The sequence below is a fragment of the Monodelphis domestica genome, chromosome 1 (assembly GCF_027887165.1).
Source record: "Monodelphis domestica isolate mMonDom1 chromosome 1, mMonDom1.pri, whole genome shotgun sequence".
Taxonomy (NCBI): domain Eukaryota; kingdom Metazoa; phylum Chordata; class Mammalia; order Didelphimorphia; family Didelphidae; genus Monodelphis; species Monodelphis domestica.
Genome location: NC_077227.1, coordinates 561,429,877 through 561,449,005, shown reverse-complemented (window position 1 = coordinate 561,449,005; position 19,129 = coordinate 561,429,877). Strand labels below are relative to the sequence as shown.

Here is a 19,129-nt window from a genome sequence, read left to right as displayed (position 1 = left end):
CCAGCTACCATCATTTCTAATAATTGCTCATGACAATGGGAGAGCTTTCCATTTGGTATAAGTTTAGATATTCTAAGATCTCCAGTGTAATTTTGCATGAATAGCTCAGTGTTATGGAAGGTACACACTGCACCTGAGCCAAGAGACTTGTCTCATCTTGACTCTTCTAAAAGCTTGATTTGTGACCATGGGGAAATCTCTTCATTTCTTAGGATCTGAGTTTCTTACTGTGTAAAATGAGGCAGTCAGCCTAGATTACCTCTAAGATGCCTTCTTGCATCAAACTCTGTTATTCTGTGATTTAATTATAAGGGCAAAAGTGTTTCCTTGATTTTAATAAATTAGTTTTTTTTTTAATTTAGGAACCTAGAGACAAATAAATTATATTTAAACAAAAAAAACTTTTAAAATCCTTTTGGAAAAAGTTGACTATAATTTTCACATATATACAAATAGGTTAATTTCATTTTGGCAGTTTCTCTATTTATTAAAGACAAATGCATTAGAATTGATGTATAATAGTGTATATTCCCTCCTTAGCCTCATATATCTTGTTTCCATTACTGTCTGGATATTATCCTAAAGGTTTTATGACATTAAAATTAATTTTTATCTTTTTCTCTATTTCAGTGACTCAAGGGGGTGTTGCTTTAGTGTCTGACATGTGTCCTGATCCTGGAATTCCAGAAAATGGAAGAAGAACAGGTTCTGACTTCAGGTATGAAGTAAAGGAATGTCCTGTACATGATGATATTCTTATGATGAATTCCTGTCCCGTTTCTGTTTAACATTTTAATTTGTTATGGTTTGTCCTAAATTTGACACTATCCCAATTATTATAGAAAAGAAACCTTAATTGAAGTAATAATCTCACAAAGATTTTTTCTTATTATATATGCAAACATTTAGATTTGCTTAATGTAAAAAAATCATATTTACTTGAGACCATCGCTATATATATTAATATTTTACCTTGTATATTTTAATGAATTTAATAGAAATTAAATGAAATTATTATTATATTAATTTATTTCCATTTATTTATGATTGGCTTTTTTTACTTTATTTTTTAAAAACCTTTACCTCCAGTCACACAGCCAAAAAGTCTCAAAGAGCAGATTTGAACCCAAAATCTCCTGTCTCTCATCCTAGCTCTCTATCCACTGAGCCAGCTACTCCTGTTGATGACTTTAAACAGAATTTTCTAGTCATAAATATAAACAAAAGTCATTGCTATATTTCTCAAATAAAACACAATTTGTTTTGCTAAGGTTATAAAGACATGTAATCATTTGTTTTATTAAATTATAACTGCAAAATAATTATGAACATATTTTCTTGAAATTGTGTATTTCCACTAATGAGAACAGACTGAATATTTTTTGTATCTATAAAATCAATAATTTGTGAGAAATCAAGTTTTAACAGACAGTGGGTTGAAGTTACAGAAAGCCCATTTTCATCTTTGAGCTGTCCAAAAGTGAAATGGATTGTCTCAAGAGATAGTAGGTTCCCACTTAACTACAAGTCTTCTAGCAAAGGGAAGGTGACTATTTGTCAGGTCTATAGTATGGAGGATACTTATTCAGATTTGAGTAAGAATAGGTAGTCTCTGAGGTCATTTTCAATTCTGAGATTGTATGATTCTGTAAAATAGGGGAAAACAGTAGTTTTTTTTCCCCTTGCTGCTATCTGGTTTTCTTTTGGAGAGAAACAACAGACAAGAATAGAAAGGATTAGAAGTCATTATACCCATGGTTTTCTAGGTTTTAAAAGAATCTTTGGTTCAGACACTTACAGGTAGAGGTTGTGGATATCAATTTCTCCTTATGGAAATCTCACTATTGGAGAGTTATGAAATCAACAGGAAACATGCCATAGAATCAAAGAATTATAGAATCATATATTTAGAAATATGAAGGCCCTTAGAGATAATTTTGTTCACAACATAATTTTATAGATGAAGAAACTGATCTACATAAAGGTGAAGGAGTGAAGGAAAGTAGTGTAACAGGGGATATAATGGACAACATGCTACATTTGGAATCAGCAAGATCTGGATTTAAGCCCTACCTCTTTCAGCTTTTTAATTATATGATTATGGACAAGGCATTTAACTTCACAAAGCTTCAGTTTTTTATCCTAACAAGTAGAAATAATAGTGCACATTTGACCAGTGGTGGTGAACCTTTTAGAGACCTTAGAGTCTGAGTGACCAAAGTGCAACCCTCATGCCACATGTGACCCCTTTGCCTTACCCCAAACAGAGGAGGGAGGAAGCACCCGCATTAGGCTGCTGGGTAGAGGGACTGGTGATGTGAGAAATGTCCTCAGGCACGTGTGGAGACAGGGGAAGGAGAAGCCCCCTCCAGCACTCTGGCATGCATGCCTTAGATTCACCAACATGGCATTAGACCATCTCTTAAGACTATTGTAAGACTCAAATGAGAAATTTCTAAAGAAAGTTCCATCAACTTCAAAGCACTATATAAATTCCAGTTGTTTTTTTATGTTAATTATGTGGTTTTCCCAAGATTACACAGGTAATAAGTAGTAGGGCCACTGTTTGAATGTTAGTCTTCAGATTTCAGATCAGAATTCTTTCTACCACATCATGTTCCTATTCATGTTAACCCACTGAAGAACTTAGATATGATACTTTTTGGTATAAAGGGATGGTATATATCAGAGAAGACAAAATATAATAGTTCCAAAATAACTAATTACCATTATTTTCTAATTACTGATATGTCCATAAGCAAAAGTCGTCAGAATTTCTAAAGGACAGAACTCTCTCTGACCTATTACACAGAGTGATCATCACTTAAAATTTTTCTATTTCCTGTGCAACTTGGCACATAGCAAGAGGCACTCAACTTTCCCAGGCAACAACAAAAGCCAGAACAAGGTAAATATTGTTGTACCTCATTCCTTTCACTCTATCCCACATCAGGTAATGAGTGTCACCAAGAAAAAAGCCAGACTTCTTACTTGACTTCCTTCCCTTCTTCCAACATATCTAATTTTATAGCTATATTTAAAACCGAACTCTATAATGCCAACTCAGTGTTCTGGGTTATTCTGATTTTAATATGCTATATCTAGACAGAATCAGAATTAGAGAGGAACTACTTCCCTTATTTGAGTTTATTAACAACAGCTGTTCTTTTCTTGTAGATTTATAATAAATATTTATTAAATTAGTCAGCAACTGAAAAACAGTTTTTGTCTTTCCAAAGAATGAAATAATTTAAAACATAATTTTAAGTGGCAGTTAATTTTGGTATAATTGGAAAATCACTCTATTTGTTATCAAAGACTTCAGGTGGGAACTCAGGGTTTGTACCTTTGTGGTACTGAATAAGTCCCTTAGCTTCTGTGGGTCTCACATGGTAGGAATATCATTAGACTAGAAACAATTAGGTAATAATAGATAGGGGATTGTACCTATAGTTAAGAGGACCTGAGGCAATATCTGTTTTAGATTCTAGCTGTATAAACCTAGTCAAATCACTTAACTTCTGTCAGACTCAGCTTCCTTTCTGACTAAAAATAGGGGAAATTATCAATCTTGCCTAATGGGGTAGTTATGAAGATCAAGTGAAAGAATTTATGTAAAAAACTTTGTAAACATTAAAGTGTGATGTAAAATATTAGTTATTATTAATCTTATGGGATATGTAACATCCAATCCATATCTGAATCCAATGATCTCATTAACATAATTTTTATCAACTTTTACTTTTAAAAATATTGATATTTCATATTTCTATATCTCATTTATAGAGAGGTTTGTGAATCACTCTCCCTATGACAGCCCTGTGAGGAAGAGAGAGTCAGAAATATACCTAGAATGGATAGAAAGCCAGTCTTGGAATCACAAAGGTTTGAATTTGGCTTCAGACACTTGGGAAGCCACTTGTTCAGCTTCCATTTCCTCCTCTGTTAAAAAAAAAATGAGGATAAAGATAGCACCTACCCCATAGTGTTATGGTGAAGATCAAATCAGATTATACATGAAAAGAACTTTTCATTATTTAAACTGTAAACAATTTGTTGGGAGGACTGCCAAGGTGTCTTCCAATTCTCAAATACTGTGATTCTGAAAAGCGCTCTCTGATGTCAGATATCACTAGCCTGGTATAAGTAGTATAATTATTGTCATATTATTCATAAGGAAAGTGGGAGTCTCAGAGATTATTTGTTGGGTGTGAAAACAATTACAACTGGTTCACTCCATTGTGGGGAAAAAAAACCACAGAGGATTTCAATGACCAATATCGTCCTCTGTGAAGTTCTATTCACGAGAGGCTTTCGTGCCAGGTTCAATTTTCATATGGAGCCAACATTCCTTATTCTGTGCACTTCCCTGGCCTAGCGAGTTCCCTAGCCTGCCATCCCTGGAAAGTCTGCCTAGTGACCTGGCATCATGGGAGTTTTCTGGCCTGCTGTGTGGCACCCATCCAGCCCCAGATAATAGACCTGTTAGAGAGATGCAATCTAAATCATAGAGGTCCTGATCCTTGCCAGAGTACATGCAGCGGCCATGTCTCCAATTACATCCCAAGGCAGAGTGAGCCAGAGAAACTGCTCACTAAAGAGGTCAGGCTTATCAGGGATGCTAGGAAGAAACAATTTGTTCTCAAGTCTATGTTACACAGGAGGATGAAAAAGACTTAGCCCCTCTGTATCAGGAAGTATCCTGGGGCTCGCTTTATAACTTCCTTTTGGTGGCCTCAGTTTGTGGGAGGGAAATACTGTAGTCTAATACACAGACCACACATTAGGCCCCAGAAAACCTGGGCCAGAAGAATGAAGTCAATCAATTGACAAACACTTATTAAATGCTTATGATAGGCCAAGCACTATGCTAAGCTCTGAAGAGGTATGAAGACATGGATCCGTGTTGATCTACTTGCCTGTGGTCACAGAGGTGGCAAGTGTCAGAGCCAGCGATCAAATCAAAGTTAAAGGATCAGAGGTTTTACATCTGAAAGAAATCAGAAATTATGATAGTTTTGTAATAAGAGGACCTTTGTTCAAATGACAGTTTTTCTACAACTTGGGTAAGTCACAATTTTTCTGAGCCTCATTTACTCATTTGTAAAACTAGGGGATTGTTACAAGGGAATCACTTTAAAAGACTGATATATATTAATTTAAGGTCGCCAAGGAATCAGCTATGTAATTCCTAAATGAAAAACTCAAGTCAGCCGTCAGCCTTTTTTGGAGTTTAATTACAATAGGAGCAAGAAAGGAATTAGAGATATATATAGAGAGAGAAAGGGGAGAGAAGGGAATAGGGCTTAAATACCCCTTCTGTTTAGGCTGGGCCAAAAGGCCCAAGCCCTTAGATAGCTGGGGCAAAGAAAAGAGATCAGTCCCTTTCACTCACGTGTCCAAAATGGAGAAACAGTCTCAGAGGCCCCCACCTTCAGCTTCCTTCAGAGCAAGCTTCCTCAGAGCCCAGGAACCACACCGACCAAAAACTCAATCCTCCCCCAAGTCTCCAGACCCTCCTATCTTTAAGGAAACCATCCAAGTTGCCTCCCCTCAGTCCTCACATCTACCAATCACTCTTCATCAATTTCCCTGTCAATGGAGGCTCTTGCTTAACCCAGGACCGCCCAGAGGTTTCTGGCTTTTGCACATGTCTGTTGAAGGTCATATTTTCAAATGATTAAATCTATACTCCTTTGCTACAGCCCTTTCTAAATCCTGTTAACTTGAGTATGGTAGAGATTGGAATAATTAAATTTTGATCTAGGCTGCAGCCCTTACTCAATCCTATTAGGACTGAATAGGGTGGAGATTTATTCCAAGTATCTCCATTGTATCAATTCTAAATCAATCAAGACTCAAAGAAATTCCTGTTCTATGCTCAAGCATAGGTCAAAGTCCTTTCCATTGTTCAGTAAAGGGTTTCTGTCCTAAAGTAATCTTAAGAAGGGAAGAGAAGGAACCTCCCATGCCAATGGAGTTCCCATTCCAATAGACTATCAGTAAGAAATTTTCCAAGTATGAAATATCCCAATGGTGAAATTTCCAACATTTATAAGTCTAAGGAATTTTGAGGTTTACAGGATTGAAGTAGATGAAATCAAAAGTCTACCTTTCACAATGGATTATAGAATATAGCCTAGTCAACAAACTAGCAACCATAGGCCAAATCTAGACCATTGCCTATTTTGGTATGGCTGACAAGTCAATTATTATTTGGGGGTTTTTTAGATTCTAAAATATAGTAAAATATTGTTGACTATACTTTGCTGACTCCCATTTTACTAGCAAGCAGGATGACTAGGATCTGAATTCAGATTCTTTGGTTTTCCTTTACCTTTCATGTTGTACTCTCTTTTTTTTCCTTTCTTGGCCCTCTGGAATCTAGATTTATTTTTTCTCTAATTTCAAGCAGTCTTGTCACCCTGGAAGAACTTTCAGCACCTTTAGAAGTGCATTCTGCTTTTGTCCCTTTCTCTGGTTGACCAGTTCCTCCCAGAATCTCAATTTTTAAAAACATACATGGCAGCCATCTTCAATCCCTTATTTCCCTCTATGTTCTGTCCCTTCCCCACAGTTCTCCAAACTTCTTTCTTTATCCATTTTTCTGTTTGAGAAGTTTCTCTTCTGCTCCTCCAATTCCTTTTCATCTTTTATTTATTTTGTCTTCCAGCCTTAGAATATATTCTCCTCTAGGCCTGGGATTGTCTTTTTTTCCCCCCAGCTAACTCTTTGCTTTCCATCAGTCCTTCCAAACTGTCTTCAAATTGGTCCAAGTCTATTTTATCCTTAAGAAGACCTTCACTAGAACTTATTATAACCTCAGGCTATCATCTCATATCTCTTCTCCCTATCTCAATTAAATTCCTAGAAAGTTATATATAGTACCTCCATTTCCTTTCCTCTCAGTCACTCCTCAAACCTCTCTAATCTGTCTTCAAATCTTATCAGTCAAGTGGAATTTTTCTTTCCAGAGTCACTAATGTTCTATTTATAAGCAAATCTTATATATCTATATATCTATATACACATATATACGTGTATGTATGTATATGCATATTTTACCCCCTCTGTCCTCCTTATTGGCGGGTAATTTACTGGATATGATACTCTTGACAAATCACGTTCTCCTAGAATCCTTCCCTCTCTCTTTTTTAAATTTAGAATATTTTTCCTTGGTTACATGATTCATGATCATCCCTGCCTCTTCCTTCTCCTCTCTTGGAGCTGACAAGTTGTTACATTGGGTTATACACGTATCATTGTTCAAAACCTATTTCCATTTTATTCATATTTACAAAAATCTTTTAACATCAAAACCCCAATCAAATTCCCATTGAACCAAGTGATCAATCATATGTTTTTCTTCTGTATTTTGCTCTGACCCCCAGCTCAAAAACAGGGAGGGGAATTTAGTCCTTAGCCAAAGAGACCTCGGTCCTTGTAGCGAGGACCTGGCATTCAGTGAGCCACTCTCAAGAGGATAGGTCTCTCATGAGGCTAGTCTCTTCAGAAAATCCAGGAAAGGAGTTAGTTCTTTTCATTCATCATGTGTCAGTCCAAAGGGAGAGATTCAAGGACAGTCTTACCAGGTCTAAGATCTAGTCAGCAGATTCTTCATCAGCCTCCAACTCGAACTCAGAACTCCAAAGAATAAGAGCACTCAGAGGTCCCAAGCAAGAAGAACTCCAGAAGTCCTTAAAGGAAGTTGTAGCTCCTTTTTAAAGACACTTCTTTTGTGTCACTTCCTGTGTCTTCCTCCACTTTTACCTCTACCAATTACAGCTAAAGCTTTGCTTAGGACTGTCCAGAGGCCAGTCAATCGATTCTGATTTGTCACCCACTATTGCACACATGGGTTACAGACCTCTCCCACTCAATTGTGAGTGGGATGTTTATACTTTTGGTGATTAAATCTAAAAATAGGCAGAGAGAGTTAAGTTAAGATGCCACAATTTGTTCAGCCATTCCCCAATCTATGGACACCCCCTTGTTTTCCAATTTTTTGAGACCTCAAAGAGTGTGGCTATAAATATTTTTGTATCAAGTCTTTTTCCTTATTATCTCTTTGGAGTACAAACCCAGCAGTGGTATGATTATGTCAAAGGGTAATGCCTTCTCGTTTCTACATTCTCATGATGTCATTTTCTCCAAGTTCTTTTCCAACTTGTCTATTACTTCAATCTCCTTTGTTACTACAACATCCATATCATGCTCCCTAACAATGGTGTCTTCCAATGTTCTGTCAGAGACTATCTTCTTTCTTCTATCTACACATTCTTGGGGACTTCATCATCTTACTAGGTTTAATTATCATTATGCACATGTCTCCCTTCTAAATAAATAGTTTCACATTAACAAATATCTAGTGGACATTTCAAAAATGCATGCATCAGGTATACTTAAACTCAATATTTACAAAATGGAAACTCATTCTCTTTTAAGCCCCAACCCCCACTTTTCCAATGTTTCTCCCCTTTTTAGGTACCACCATCTTTAAAAAAACAAAACAAAACTTTACCTTCTATCTTGGAATTGACACTAGGTAATATCAGCACCAAGACTGAACAGCAGTAAGGACTAGGCAATTGGGATTAAGTGACTTGCCAAGGGTCACACAGTGGGGAAGTGTATGAGGCTATATTTGAACCCAGGATCTCCCATCTACTGGCCTGGTTCTCTATCCACTAAGCACCTAGCTGCCCTATATCACCATGTTTTCAGTATCCCAAGTTTGTAACATTAGCAGTATCCCTTCATCCTCTATCCCATATATCCAAAAAATTGTCAACACTTGTCCTTTCTTACTTGATAATATAGCACTCACATTAAACTCTTTCTTGGGTTATATAGCTGCCACATTAATTCTGGCCTTCATCATATCATCTAGACTATTTCAATAGGTTCTACTTGGCTTTCCTGCTTCAATTCTCTCCACATTATTGTCTACCATTCCTCTCTATATAAAGGTTATTTTCCTTAACTGTAGTTCTGACTGTATAACTCCCACACTCAATAAACCATAGAAAATCCCTTCTGTCATGCCTCTGTTTAGATTCTAAAATTCTTTACTACCTATCCATGCCTATCTTTCTTGTCTCATTTTCCTTTACTCTGTTTCAGGTCCAACCAAACTTTCTCTCCTCCTCATTCACTGGTCTCATATCTCATCTTCATGCCTTCACTCTGATCATCTCTATGATTGAATGCATTGCCCTTTCTTTCCCTTATATAATCTTTCATTCAAGTCACAACTCAAGAGTTGTTTCTCCTATATAAAACCTTTCTTCATCTCTCCAGCTGGTAGGGAGTGCCCTCTCTCCCTAACTTCCTCATATTTATTCATCCCTAAAAATAGTTCCTGAGGACTCTCTAAATGTTTATATATATTATTCCTACACTCCTATAAATTTAAACTATTTGAGAAACTATTTGAGATTAAATATAGTTTCATTATTTCTATCTCCAGTGCTTAACATAGTGCCTGAAATATAGCAAGTACTTAATATATGTTGGTTAATAGAGTCATAAATTTAGAGCTGAAAGGAACCTTAGAAATCATCTCGTCCAACCCACTCATTTACAGATGAGTAAACTAAGATTTAGGTTAAATAATTTGACCGCTATTACTGGTGCTGACACCAGGGGACATCAGAGCTTAGATTCCGTCCTCCAGATCAAGGTCCCCTAAATAGCTTCCTTCACACATCAGGCCCCAATATATACTTATGGCTCCCAAACCCTGCTATCTACCTGGCTCATATTGATTCTTTTACTATTTATACCATTCCAGAATACATCTATAGTCATTTTTCCTTAAGTTTTTTTCTTTTGTCAGTTATGTTATAATTTGATATTTTAGCTTATTTTCAAGTTCTTCCAGGATCTTTTGACATTCTTTTTTTCATTGAGGGTTCATATGTTTCCTTTTTGGCATTGTTGTCTTCTTTTGAGTTTGTATTTTTGTTTTCCCTGTCACTAAAGTAACTTTCTACGGTTGGAGGGTTGGTTTGCTTGTTTTTGTCTTTTGTTCATTTTAAATTATTTTTCTGTTGCTGTTCTCTTTTCCTGGGCTAGAGAGTGCACCTCTCCAAGCTTGCGGAGTACTTTTCTCTGGTATTTGGGGTAGGCCCACCTGTCCTTATTTCTCAAGGTATTTCTGTTAAGATGGCCCTGCTGGCTTGTTTAGGGGAGGGTTGCAACTGTTTTGTCCAGCTGTATTCAACACCTCATGCTACTTAGTTGCTCCACTGTTTAGAGGACTCGTCTTGTCCCTCCTTCACTGTTTCCCTGCCCCTGCCAAGTATCTGGGGCTGGGCAAGTCCCCTGCTGGCTCTCCCACCTCAGGCACATGGGAGTGAGTAGGCTCCTACAATTCCAGTTTCCCCTCTCTGCTTCCTTGTGGCCTTAGGGTTCTGCTACCATGTGAACGTCTGTAGGTTTCTTGCCTTCTCTGCCTTCTCTACCTGTGTAGAGTGGCTCAGACTGGACTTATTCCTGTTCCATAGCTTCATTGCCTCTGGCAGAGTTGCAGAGTGTTGAACTGCTACAAATTCTGATGATTCTTACAGATTCTGTGCTACTTGGTATATTCTCTCCTCTCACCTCAGTGAGACATTTTCCTTCAGCTTTCCTTTGTTTTGAAATGATTCATTTTCTTTTCATGATGTGTGTAGAGGGATCAGGGAAATGGAGCATCCTTTATTTTGCCATCCTACCTTCTAGCAAAAAGAAAAGAAAAGGAAAGAGATAGTCATTGAAGATTTTTGAGTACAGTAAGAAAATGGATAGATAGGAGGGAGCTTAATATTTCACAAAATCTCATGATATCTTTGGTGATAAGATGGAGAGAAGAGCCCAGGTAATTTTTTAAATAACTGACCTCAGAAATGGGCATTAAAAGCTCAATACCAACTAAAAAGGGGAATAATAGTGGAGTATGCCAGGAATATGGCTTTGGCTCTGAGGGTTTTGTTGTTTGTTTATATTTAACCTAGGTAAAGACATGAATCTTATACTTTTCAGTTTTTCATATTAAAAACCAAGTAGGGATAACAAATATATTGAATGACAAAGAAAGGGACCAAAATTATTTTGCACATCTAGACTGTTGAACCTACATCTAATAGAATAACATTTAATTAGAAAAATATGAAGACATAAAATTAGATTCAAAAGACATTTCTCAAATACAAGATGTGTGTGTATGACTACAGTAATTTATCTGAGTATGATCTAGGCATTTAAAAAGTTAGAAGTTCATTATTAATCAGCAGCATGATATTTCATCAAAATAAAAATAATGAAATCAGACAAGTCCAATTCTTCTAAAATAAAGTAAAAATATCAGGATATAATGTGAGAAGCAAAAGGCATAGAATATAAGAGAGACAGAAAATGGTTTCATTATAGTCAAAGTTCACTTGGGAAGGTTTTTCCTTTTTTTTTATACTTTCAGATGTCCATTTTAGGAATATGAAAAACATGCAGAAGAGGTCACCAGTATAGCAAATGTTATCATGATTAATTAAGCCTTATCAAGATCTGTTGAAGGAACTGGGTAATGATTAGCTTAGAGATGTGAAGACAGGTAGAAGTATGATTGCTCTCTTCAAGTATTTACAAGGCTGTCTTTTAGAAGAGGGATTAGATTTGCTCTACCTAGACCTAGAGAGTAAAAAATGGTAGAAATTACATGAAGGCAAGTTTATGATTGATATAATGGAAAACTACCTAAATATTAGGCCTCTCCAGAAATAGAATAGGCTGTCTTGGGAAGTAATAGAGTCCTTTACACTAAGTCTTTGAACAGAGACTGGATATCAACTTTGCATAGGTATGTAGAAAGGATTCTTATTCAAATATGGTTTGGAGATGAATTTGAAATTACTTGAAAATCTGAAGGTCTATGATTTATAAGTAAATAGTTGTCCACCTTCTCTTAAAAATGTGTCAGAAGCACACATAGACACCCCCCCCCCCCACACACACACACAAGTGTTGAGACAGGGTTTCCTTCTAAATACTGGAATGAATCAGAAGTGGAACCTAAAAATAAGGAGAGGGTTTATTTTCTGAAGGTCCTATTGTCTAACCACAGGTCAGATAATTTTATCATCTTTATCTTATTTTTTAAGATTTCTAGCTCATCTTTTCTATTCTATTTCTATCTCCATGCTCCTTGTTCACTTCTACTTCTTCCATCTCCCTAGTATATAAAAATTGTCTTGAATTGATAACTTTTTTTTAATTTCAAAATTATGAAAATAAGAAGTGGAATAGAATGTAATAAGAAACACAATTAGCTATTTGGACTCTTCCTGAAATATTGGTCTAGGGAAGAGATACAAACATGCAGTATAAGCCAAAAGTCAAAAATTTTAAGATTTTACTGTTAAATTAGAACTAGAGTTGAACTCTCTTTATTATATATAATGCATAGAGATTGAAAAAGAAAAGTATATCTTATAGGAGCCCGATGTGCTGTAAGACTCATTCTTATAAAAGATTTTTAAAGCAATTTTTGCTAATTGTAATTCAATAATATTTTATATATATATTAATCTGCCCTGGGGAATTTAGATTACAAACTACTAACAATTTAATCTAAAAGTTAATTGACCATATCCTAAAGAAAGATATCTTCAAATGACATTTGAAAGATAAGTTCCTTTGACTATCACTAAAGATGAGGCACAATGACTCCAAATTTAAGCCTCATATACTCTGTACAATGATTTGTCTTATTTTGGGATTTGTAAAATAGTTGAGAAATTCTGTTCTCCTACATTAATAAAAAATAATACTTTCAAAAGTATATTATTTGTTTTAAGTCAAATATGAACAGCAAAATAATTTTGATTTTTTTTTTAGTTGGCCCCTTGGTGAAACTGATATTTTTATTCATATAATTATAGTTGACATTAAGCTAGAAACAGAAAAAGATGCACATTCTTCATAGCCTTTCTGACTTCAAATAAAGGTATAAACCTCATTAATTGAAGCTAATGGATGAGGTCACTTTAATGAGTTAAAGTAGGAACCTGAGACTTTTTCAAGTATATCTAGCAAATTTTTAAGAGCAGAAGGAAGGTAGAAGTATATTTAAAAAAATGGAAAAATAGGCAAAAGTCATATTGTAAGGTATTTTAGATATAGATACCCTTCTAGCAATTAGGAGAACAAATCATTTGTCCTGGCTTCTGATAAAAAAAAATGGGTACTAAAGGAAAAATTAAGATAATCAAGGACAAATGATTCCTTAATCATGTGCTTTGTAATAAAGAAGAAGAAAGTCAATGAAATGTACAATCCAGATGGACATATTTCAGTCTTCTCACTCTAATGCCAGCCTTATTTGTATGGTACCATTAAATTCCTCAGGCCTATTTCTTCCCTTTAAGATCAAGCAGAAAAGAATCTTTGTTGTTTCCGATGTCTGCCCTTCAAATATTTGATCATGGATATAATGTTTTCTGTTCTTTAAGCTTAATATATATATATATATATATATACATATATATATGTATATATATTTATTTCAACCAGTTTGAATTTCAACCAGTTTGAATCTGACAAGGTTTCACTCCTTCAACAGAGTAGTTGCCTTCCTCTGAAGATTCCCTAGATTGTCATGTGCATTTTAAAATACAATGATCGTAACTCAGTTAGTATATATTAGTGTATCTGCATGGGAGCACAGGTATATTATGAAATCTGTCTAGAAATGTAAACTATGACATCTTTAGGGAAAACAAATATTTTTTTTCATTTCTTGAAGCAATGCCTAGGCTTTGAACACACTTTCTTCTACTGTGAGAGTGAACAAGAAATCTTTAAAAAAAGATGAATAGAATTTAGCATTATTTATAGCTGCTCATAAAAACAGTTATATGTAAAAATTGAAACCTATCTAACCATTCTTATATTTTAGTGTGAAACACTGGCAACTTCTTGACATGTCACAAAACTGGCTTTACAGTTTGAAATAATATGAGAACCATTATTTATTCACCTACTATCTCAATGAGGCCATCTTTTCAGGGGTAAATGCACGGGTTACTAAGAATTATAAAGTTGTACTGTGATAAATAGTCGTTAAGATATATTTACTATGTTCACAAAAAGACACAAATAAATATGAATATTAGAATTAGAAGGAATTTGAGAGGTCACCTAATTTAACACTTTTGCCTAATAAATAAATCTTTATTGAGAAATTAGCTCAGTAGTAATGACTAGGGTAGAACATTTGGGGCTTTACATTATTAACATGTTTAGATGAATTTAAGAGTATAATTAAATGTCGAAGGTAGACTTCAAAAAAGGAAAAAAAAACATATCTGAGTAGAGTTTTGAAGAGGGTATGGGGAGACTCTCCCTACTTTTTTTTTCAATGAAATGTTAGAGTGAAAAGGAGATAGAAATAATAGACTTAGTATATGCCTTATGTTCTCTTTGCTCTTACTATTTGGTATCATTATACAAATAACAAGAATTTTAAAAATAGGCTAGCTATGCCTTTACTTTCTTGATCAAAGATTTTAGTTAGGACAGAGTCCAGTTAGTTTCAGATCATTAAATTTGAAGCCTGAGATTATTAGCAAATAGATATTAGTTCTAAAGGATCATTCTAATTAAGGTGAATGAAGCTAAAAGAGAAATAGAAATGAGACTGAGAATCACATTATCCGTTTAAAAATTTTTATCTTGGGGGCAATAATACTATTTTATTTCATGTGTAACAACAAGTTATAGAGGGAAAATAGGAATTTACCATTTTTTTCTCAGTGAGTATATATAAAAGATGCTTAGTGTGCTTTTGAAGTTTAAATTAAAATACATTTTTGCATTATTTTTTCTTAGACTGTCCAATAAACATTGTTTAGATGTTAAAAAGATAGTAAAGTTGATAATCTCTTTCACTATAAAATCTTACTTCAGATCTTGGGAAATTGAGGCTATAAAAAAGAAAGTAACTTCATCTCTAACTAAGAATATTTAGTTTTTTGGCATAGCTTCCCTGTTATAGAACATTGTGATCCTGGTATGATAAAATGGTTAATCTGTCTCTCTTTCCTTTAATGCTTCTATTTGAGCCCATTCTTTTTAATTATTTCATGATGTTTTTAATGGCATCAAAGAGTTGTATAATATGTGCCTAAATGCTCTGTTTATATATGAGAATTGAAGAATAACAGACCAAAGGATACATTGATATCAACAAAATATTGAAAGAGTTAAAGGAAGTCTTCTTTCAATCTTTCCCACCCTCAACCCCCAATAGTTTCCTGGTCTTTTGCTGCCTTGTTCTCATTACTCAAATTTCAGTTTGCTCTTGTTACTCACAAAGTGAATGTGGATCCCAGAAATGAATACACAACTGCTGTTGTGGCCCATGATCTGACAAATAAAAAATACATTAACACTACTACTTCTATGTTTCTGGTATATTTGATAAAACAGCTAGCTATTGTCCTGTAGTCTACCTTCCTCCATGTGCTGTAAATCTCTTTTCTCTTCAATCTATCCTCTATTCAATTGTTAAGGTGCATAAACACACATATATACATGTATAAATGCACATAATTCTGCAGATGCTGCCTATGTTTTTTAATTTGTTTTTCCAGATTACATGTTGATACAATTTTAAAAATCATTTTCTCACATTTTGCAATTCATGCTCTCTTTGTCCCTCCCATCATTCCCCCTTTCCAAGACAGCAAGTCTTGATATAGGGTATGTATACTTCCTAATCATTTTTCAAGATCAAATATAAAATTCTGTATGGTATTCAAAGTTCTTCGTAACCTGCTCCCAGCTCCTTTCCTTTCATCTTACACATTACATCCCCTTGAACTTTGTGAACCAGTAACCATAAATTCCAGCCTCTGCTCTGTTCCTCAGACAAGACACTACATCTCCAGATTTCCACATTATTTTCATTGGTTGTTCCTCATTCCTAGAATGCTTTACTTGGTCAACTCTGCCTCTTGGGATTCTTGGTTTTCTCCAAGTCCAAGGTAAAGATCTACATTCTACAGAAAGTCTTTTCTAAACTTTCTTAAGTTTAGGGACTTCCTTCCATTGATTATTCCCAGTTGAACCTGTTTATAAGCTTGTTTTGTACATCTTTCCTGTGAGCTTCTTCAGTACAGGATTGTCTATTCCCTCTTTTTTGACAGACATAAATGATGCTTAATGCATGTTTATTTACTGACTAATTGATATTAGGTTTTTAGGATGCTACATCCTATTGTTGATTCTTATTAAGCTTGAATTCATAAGAGTACATTACAATAGTAACTTTTTTTTCCCCCAACAAACTACTATTAAGCCATGTCTTCCCTTATATGATTCAGGAGCATCTTTCTTTTCCTGGACCTCTGCCTCTTCCTCTTTCTCCTCTTCCTCCTCCTCCTCCTCCTCATTCTTATCATCAATAATAATAAGTAATACGGCATGTATTTTTATACAAAGTGAAGAGTTTATAACAGAAATATTATTAGGTAATAGCTATAAGAAGATTATTTTAAGTTATACTTAAAAATATTGATATCTCCTGTTTTTTACATTACCCAATGTGGCCCTAATCCCTCTCTCTCTCAAAGAACAATCTCTTATAAATCACAAAAAAGAAGGAAGGAAAAAAAAGCAAATAGGACAAATACACATATTGAAAATGTTTGTTCTTATACACAGTACTTCATACTCAGGGCTGGCCGTTTCTGTAAAGAAGCAGAAAGAGGTGGCCTCTCATGTCTCATTTTGAGGTTAGTCATTGTCAAAAGAATCTCAAAGAATTAAGTTTCTATTGATTTGCTGCTGTTCTGTTCACTCACATTGTTGTAGTCATTTTGTTTTTCCCCTCATCTCTCCCTCCCCCATTCCACTTATTTCACATTGCATTAGTTCATGTTTCCCCTTGCCTCTCTGTAATCATCATATTTTTTTCTTACAGAAAAGGAAATGGTAGAAAATGTGCAAGCTATCATTGCATATTACAAAAATTTGGCATCTATTAAATGCTTAGAAATGGAATAAACACTTGAAGATACTTTTAGTGAGTTTCCATGAGTAGAGCTTATAACCCTTTATTCATTCAATTGCAAAAAGCAAGTATTTTATAACTGAGCAATAATGGTCTATGAAAAATTAAACATAAAAGGACAATATGGGAAGAATGTCCAAAAGACCATTTTTATCTAAATCTCATTGAACAAGATGAGAAGATAACAGCAACAGTAGTAAAATGGCATTTGCATAATTGCTCCAAAGTTTGCAAAGCACATTATCTCACTTTATTCTTACACAGAGAAGGTAAGATACATATTAGGAGTACTAGTTTCCTCATTTTTATCAGAATGAGGAAAATGAGTGTCTGAGGACTGAATTGACTTGCTCAGGGTGACACAAGTAGTTTCAAAGATACAATCTGAACCAGTGTCTTCCTGACTCCAAGACCATCATGTCATGCTACCAATTACATTAATATAATTCATGTAGCATGGTCACGACTTTTTTCATATTTTATTATGAATCTGCATAATTAATTATGTTGATAAATAAGAGTGGATTCATCTTGTTTATTAAAGAATTCTTCCTTATACACTCACCATATATGGGAATGATTTTAGTGAAACTTCCCTAAAAGAAGATGCATGCATTTTTCTAAATAAATTGCTCTTAAATGCTGGTCACAGTTTAGAACTTCCTAGTTATTTCAAGCTACTTTCATAAACATTATTGCAACTCAGACCTTGAAACTCCTTATATTTTGATTGTTGTAAGGAAGCTATGTTGTGCCATTGTTAACATCCAGGCTCTGAAATTCATCTAAAATATTAGTTCCTTTTCTCTGCTTTCCTCAGGCTAGAGATATCAATCTACTCTCTAATGCATTTTCAGTAGTGCTAACTTGCCTTAAGGCTTGAAGAGATGATTCTAAAGACTGTCGCTATAAAAGGAAAAAATGACCCAGAAATGACATATTATGCGAGGGAATCAAAAGAGTAATAAAAAGCACTCCAATATTTACAGCCATTACACATTTGTCTCTTTGATTATAGTGTTGTCTGAGATACTCTGCAAGGCACGAGCTGACGAAGTTTTATTGGCTTTGTGGCCAGTTTACTTGCAAATAGTCTTTCAACCTCCTTGGTCCCATCTGTTCCAGCTAGATTTTTAATTTACTAGGCACAGTCAGGTGGAGTAGCTCAGCTTTTTCCTCAGCATAAACAGGGATGATTTGTTGGAGAATCTGTGAGGTGATAGGAAAAGCTGAGTGGTGCATTGCAAAGAGCTCTCAATTTAGAGTCAAAGAACCTGAGGTCAAACCCTGGCTTTCCTACCTCCTGAATTGTGGGCCCTCAGTCAAATCAACTTCTCTAGACCTCACTCTCCTCTGTGAGATGAGTTGGCTTGGGTGACATGTTTTTCAAAATCAAGAGGTTAATAAGCCTTTATTAATCAACTACTAAAGCACTTATGATATTATGCCATCTTAGATCCTATGAACATAATATGTATTTGGAGTTTAGAGAGATATTAAAAGAAATATTTCTAAGATAGATAAACAGTTTAATTTTTAGAATTTGACAAGTTTTCAAATGTGATGACAATTTTCACAGACGGAGGATGAACTAGTAGCCTTAGGATCACCTGAATGATTTTCTCAATTTTAAAACTAGAATTGACCTAAGAAATAATATAATCAGAGCAGGAAGATGAGCAAGAAGAAGAGGGGAGCAGGAGAGGAGGAAGAATGAAAAGACATCAGAGATCATCTGATCCAGCCTCAAGGGATGTTAAATAACTTGCCCAAAGTCATATACAGAGTAAACAGGATATGAACACAGTCCCTCTGGTACCAGAGTCAGTGCTCTTTCTACCACATTCTGCTTATGTTTTTGAGAGGAAAGATAGGGTAATAGAAAGAGAGCTTGACCAGAAAAAGTCATGTGACCTATGTTGAAATTCTGCCTCTGAGATCTACAACTTATTAAAAACCATGTTTAGTCACTATTATCTCTGAACTCCAATTGGTTCTTCTGAAAAATAAAAATTATGAGACCTAAAATAGGTATCTCACAAAATTTTGAATAAAGATTGTTTATAAAATTATTTATTA

General features: G+C 34.9%; 1 protein-coding gene across 2 annotated transcripts in view; it reads left to right on the top strand.

Annotated features, from left to right (window-relative positions):
- Positions 1–19,129, top strand: part of CSMD1 (CUB and Sushi multiple domains 1) — a 2,624,761-nt gene that overhangs the window by 1,701,739 nt on the left and 903,893 nt on the right. For both annotated transcript variants that reach the window (XM_056823354.1, XM_007476228.3), the window contains exon 8: positions 631–718. In XM_056823354.1, the coding sequence (XP_056679332.1) occupies positions 631–718 (88 nt within the window). The remainder of the gene's footprint in view (positions 1–630; positions 719–19,129) is intronic.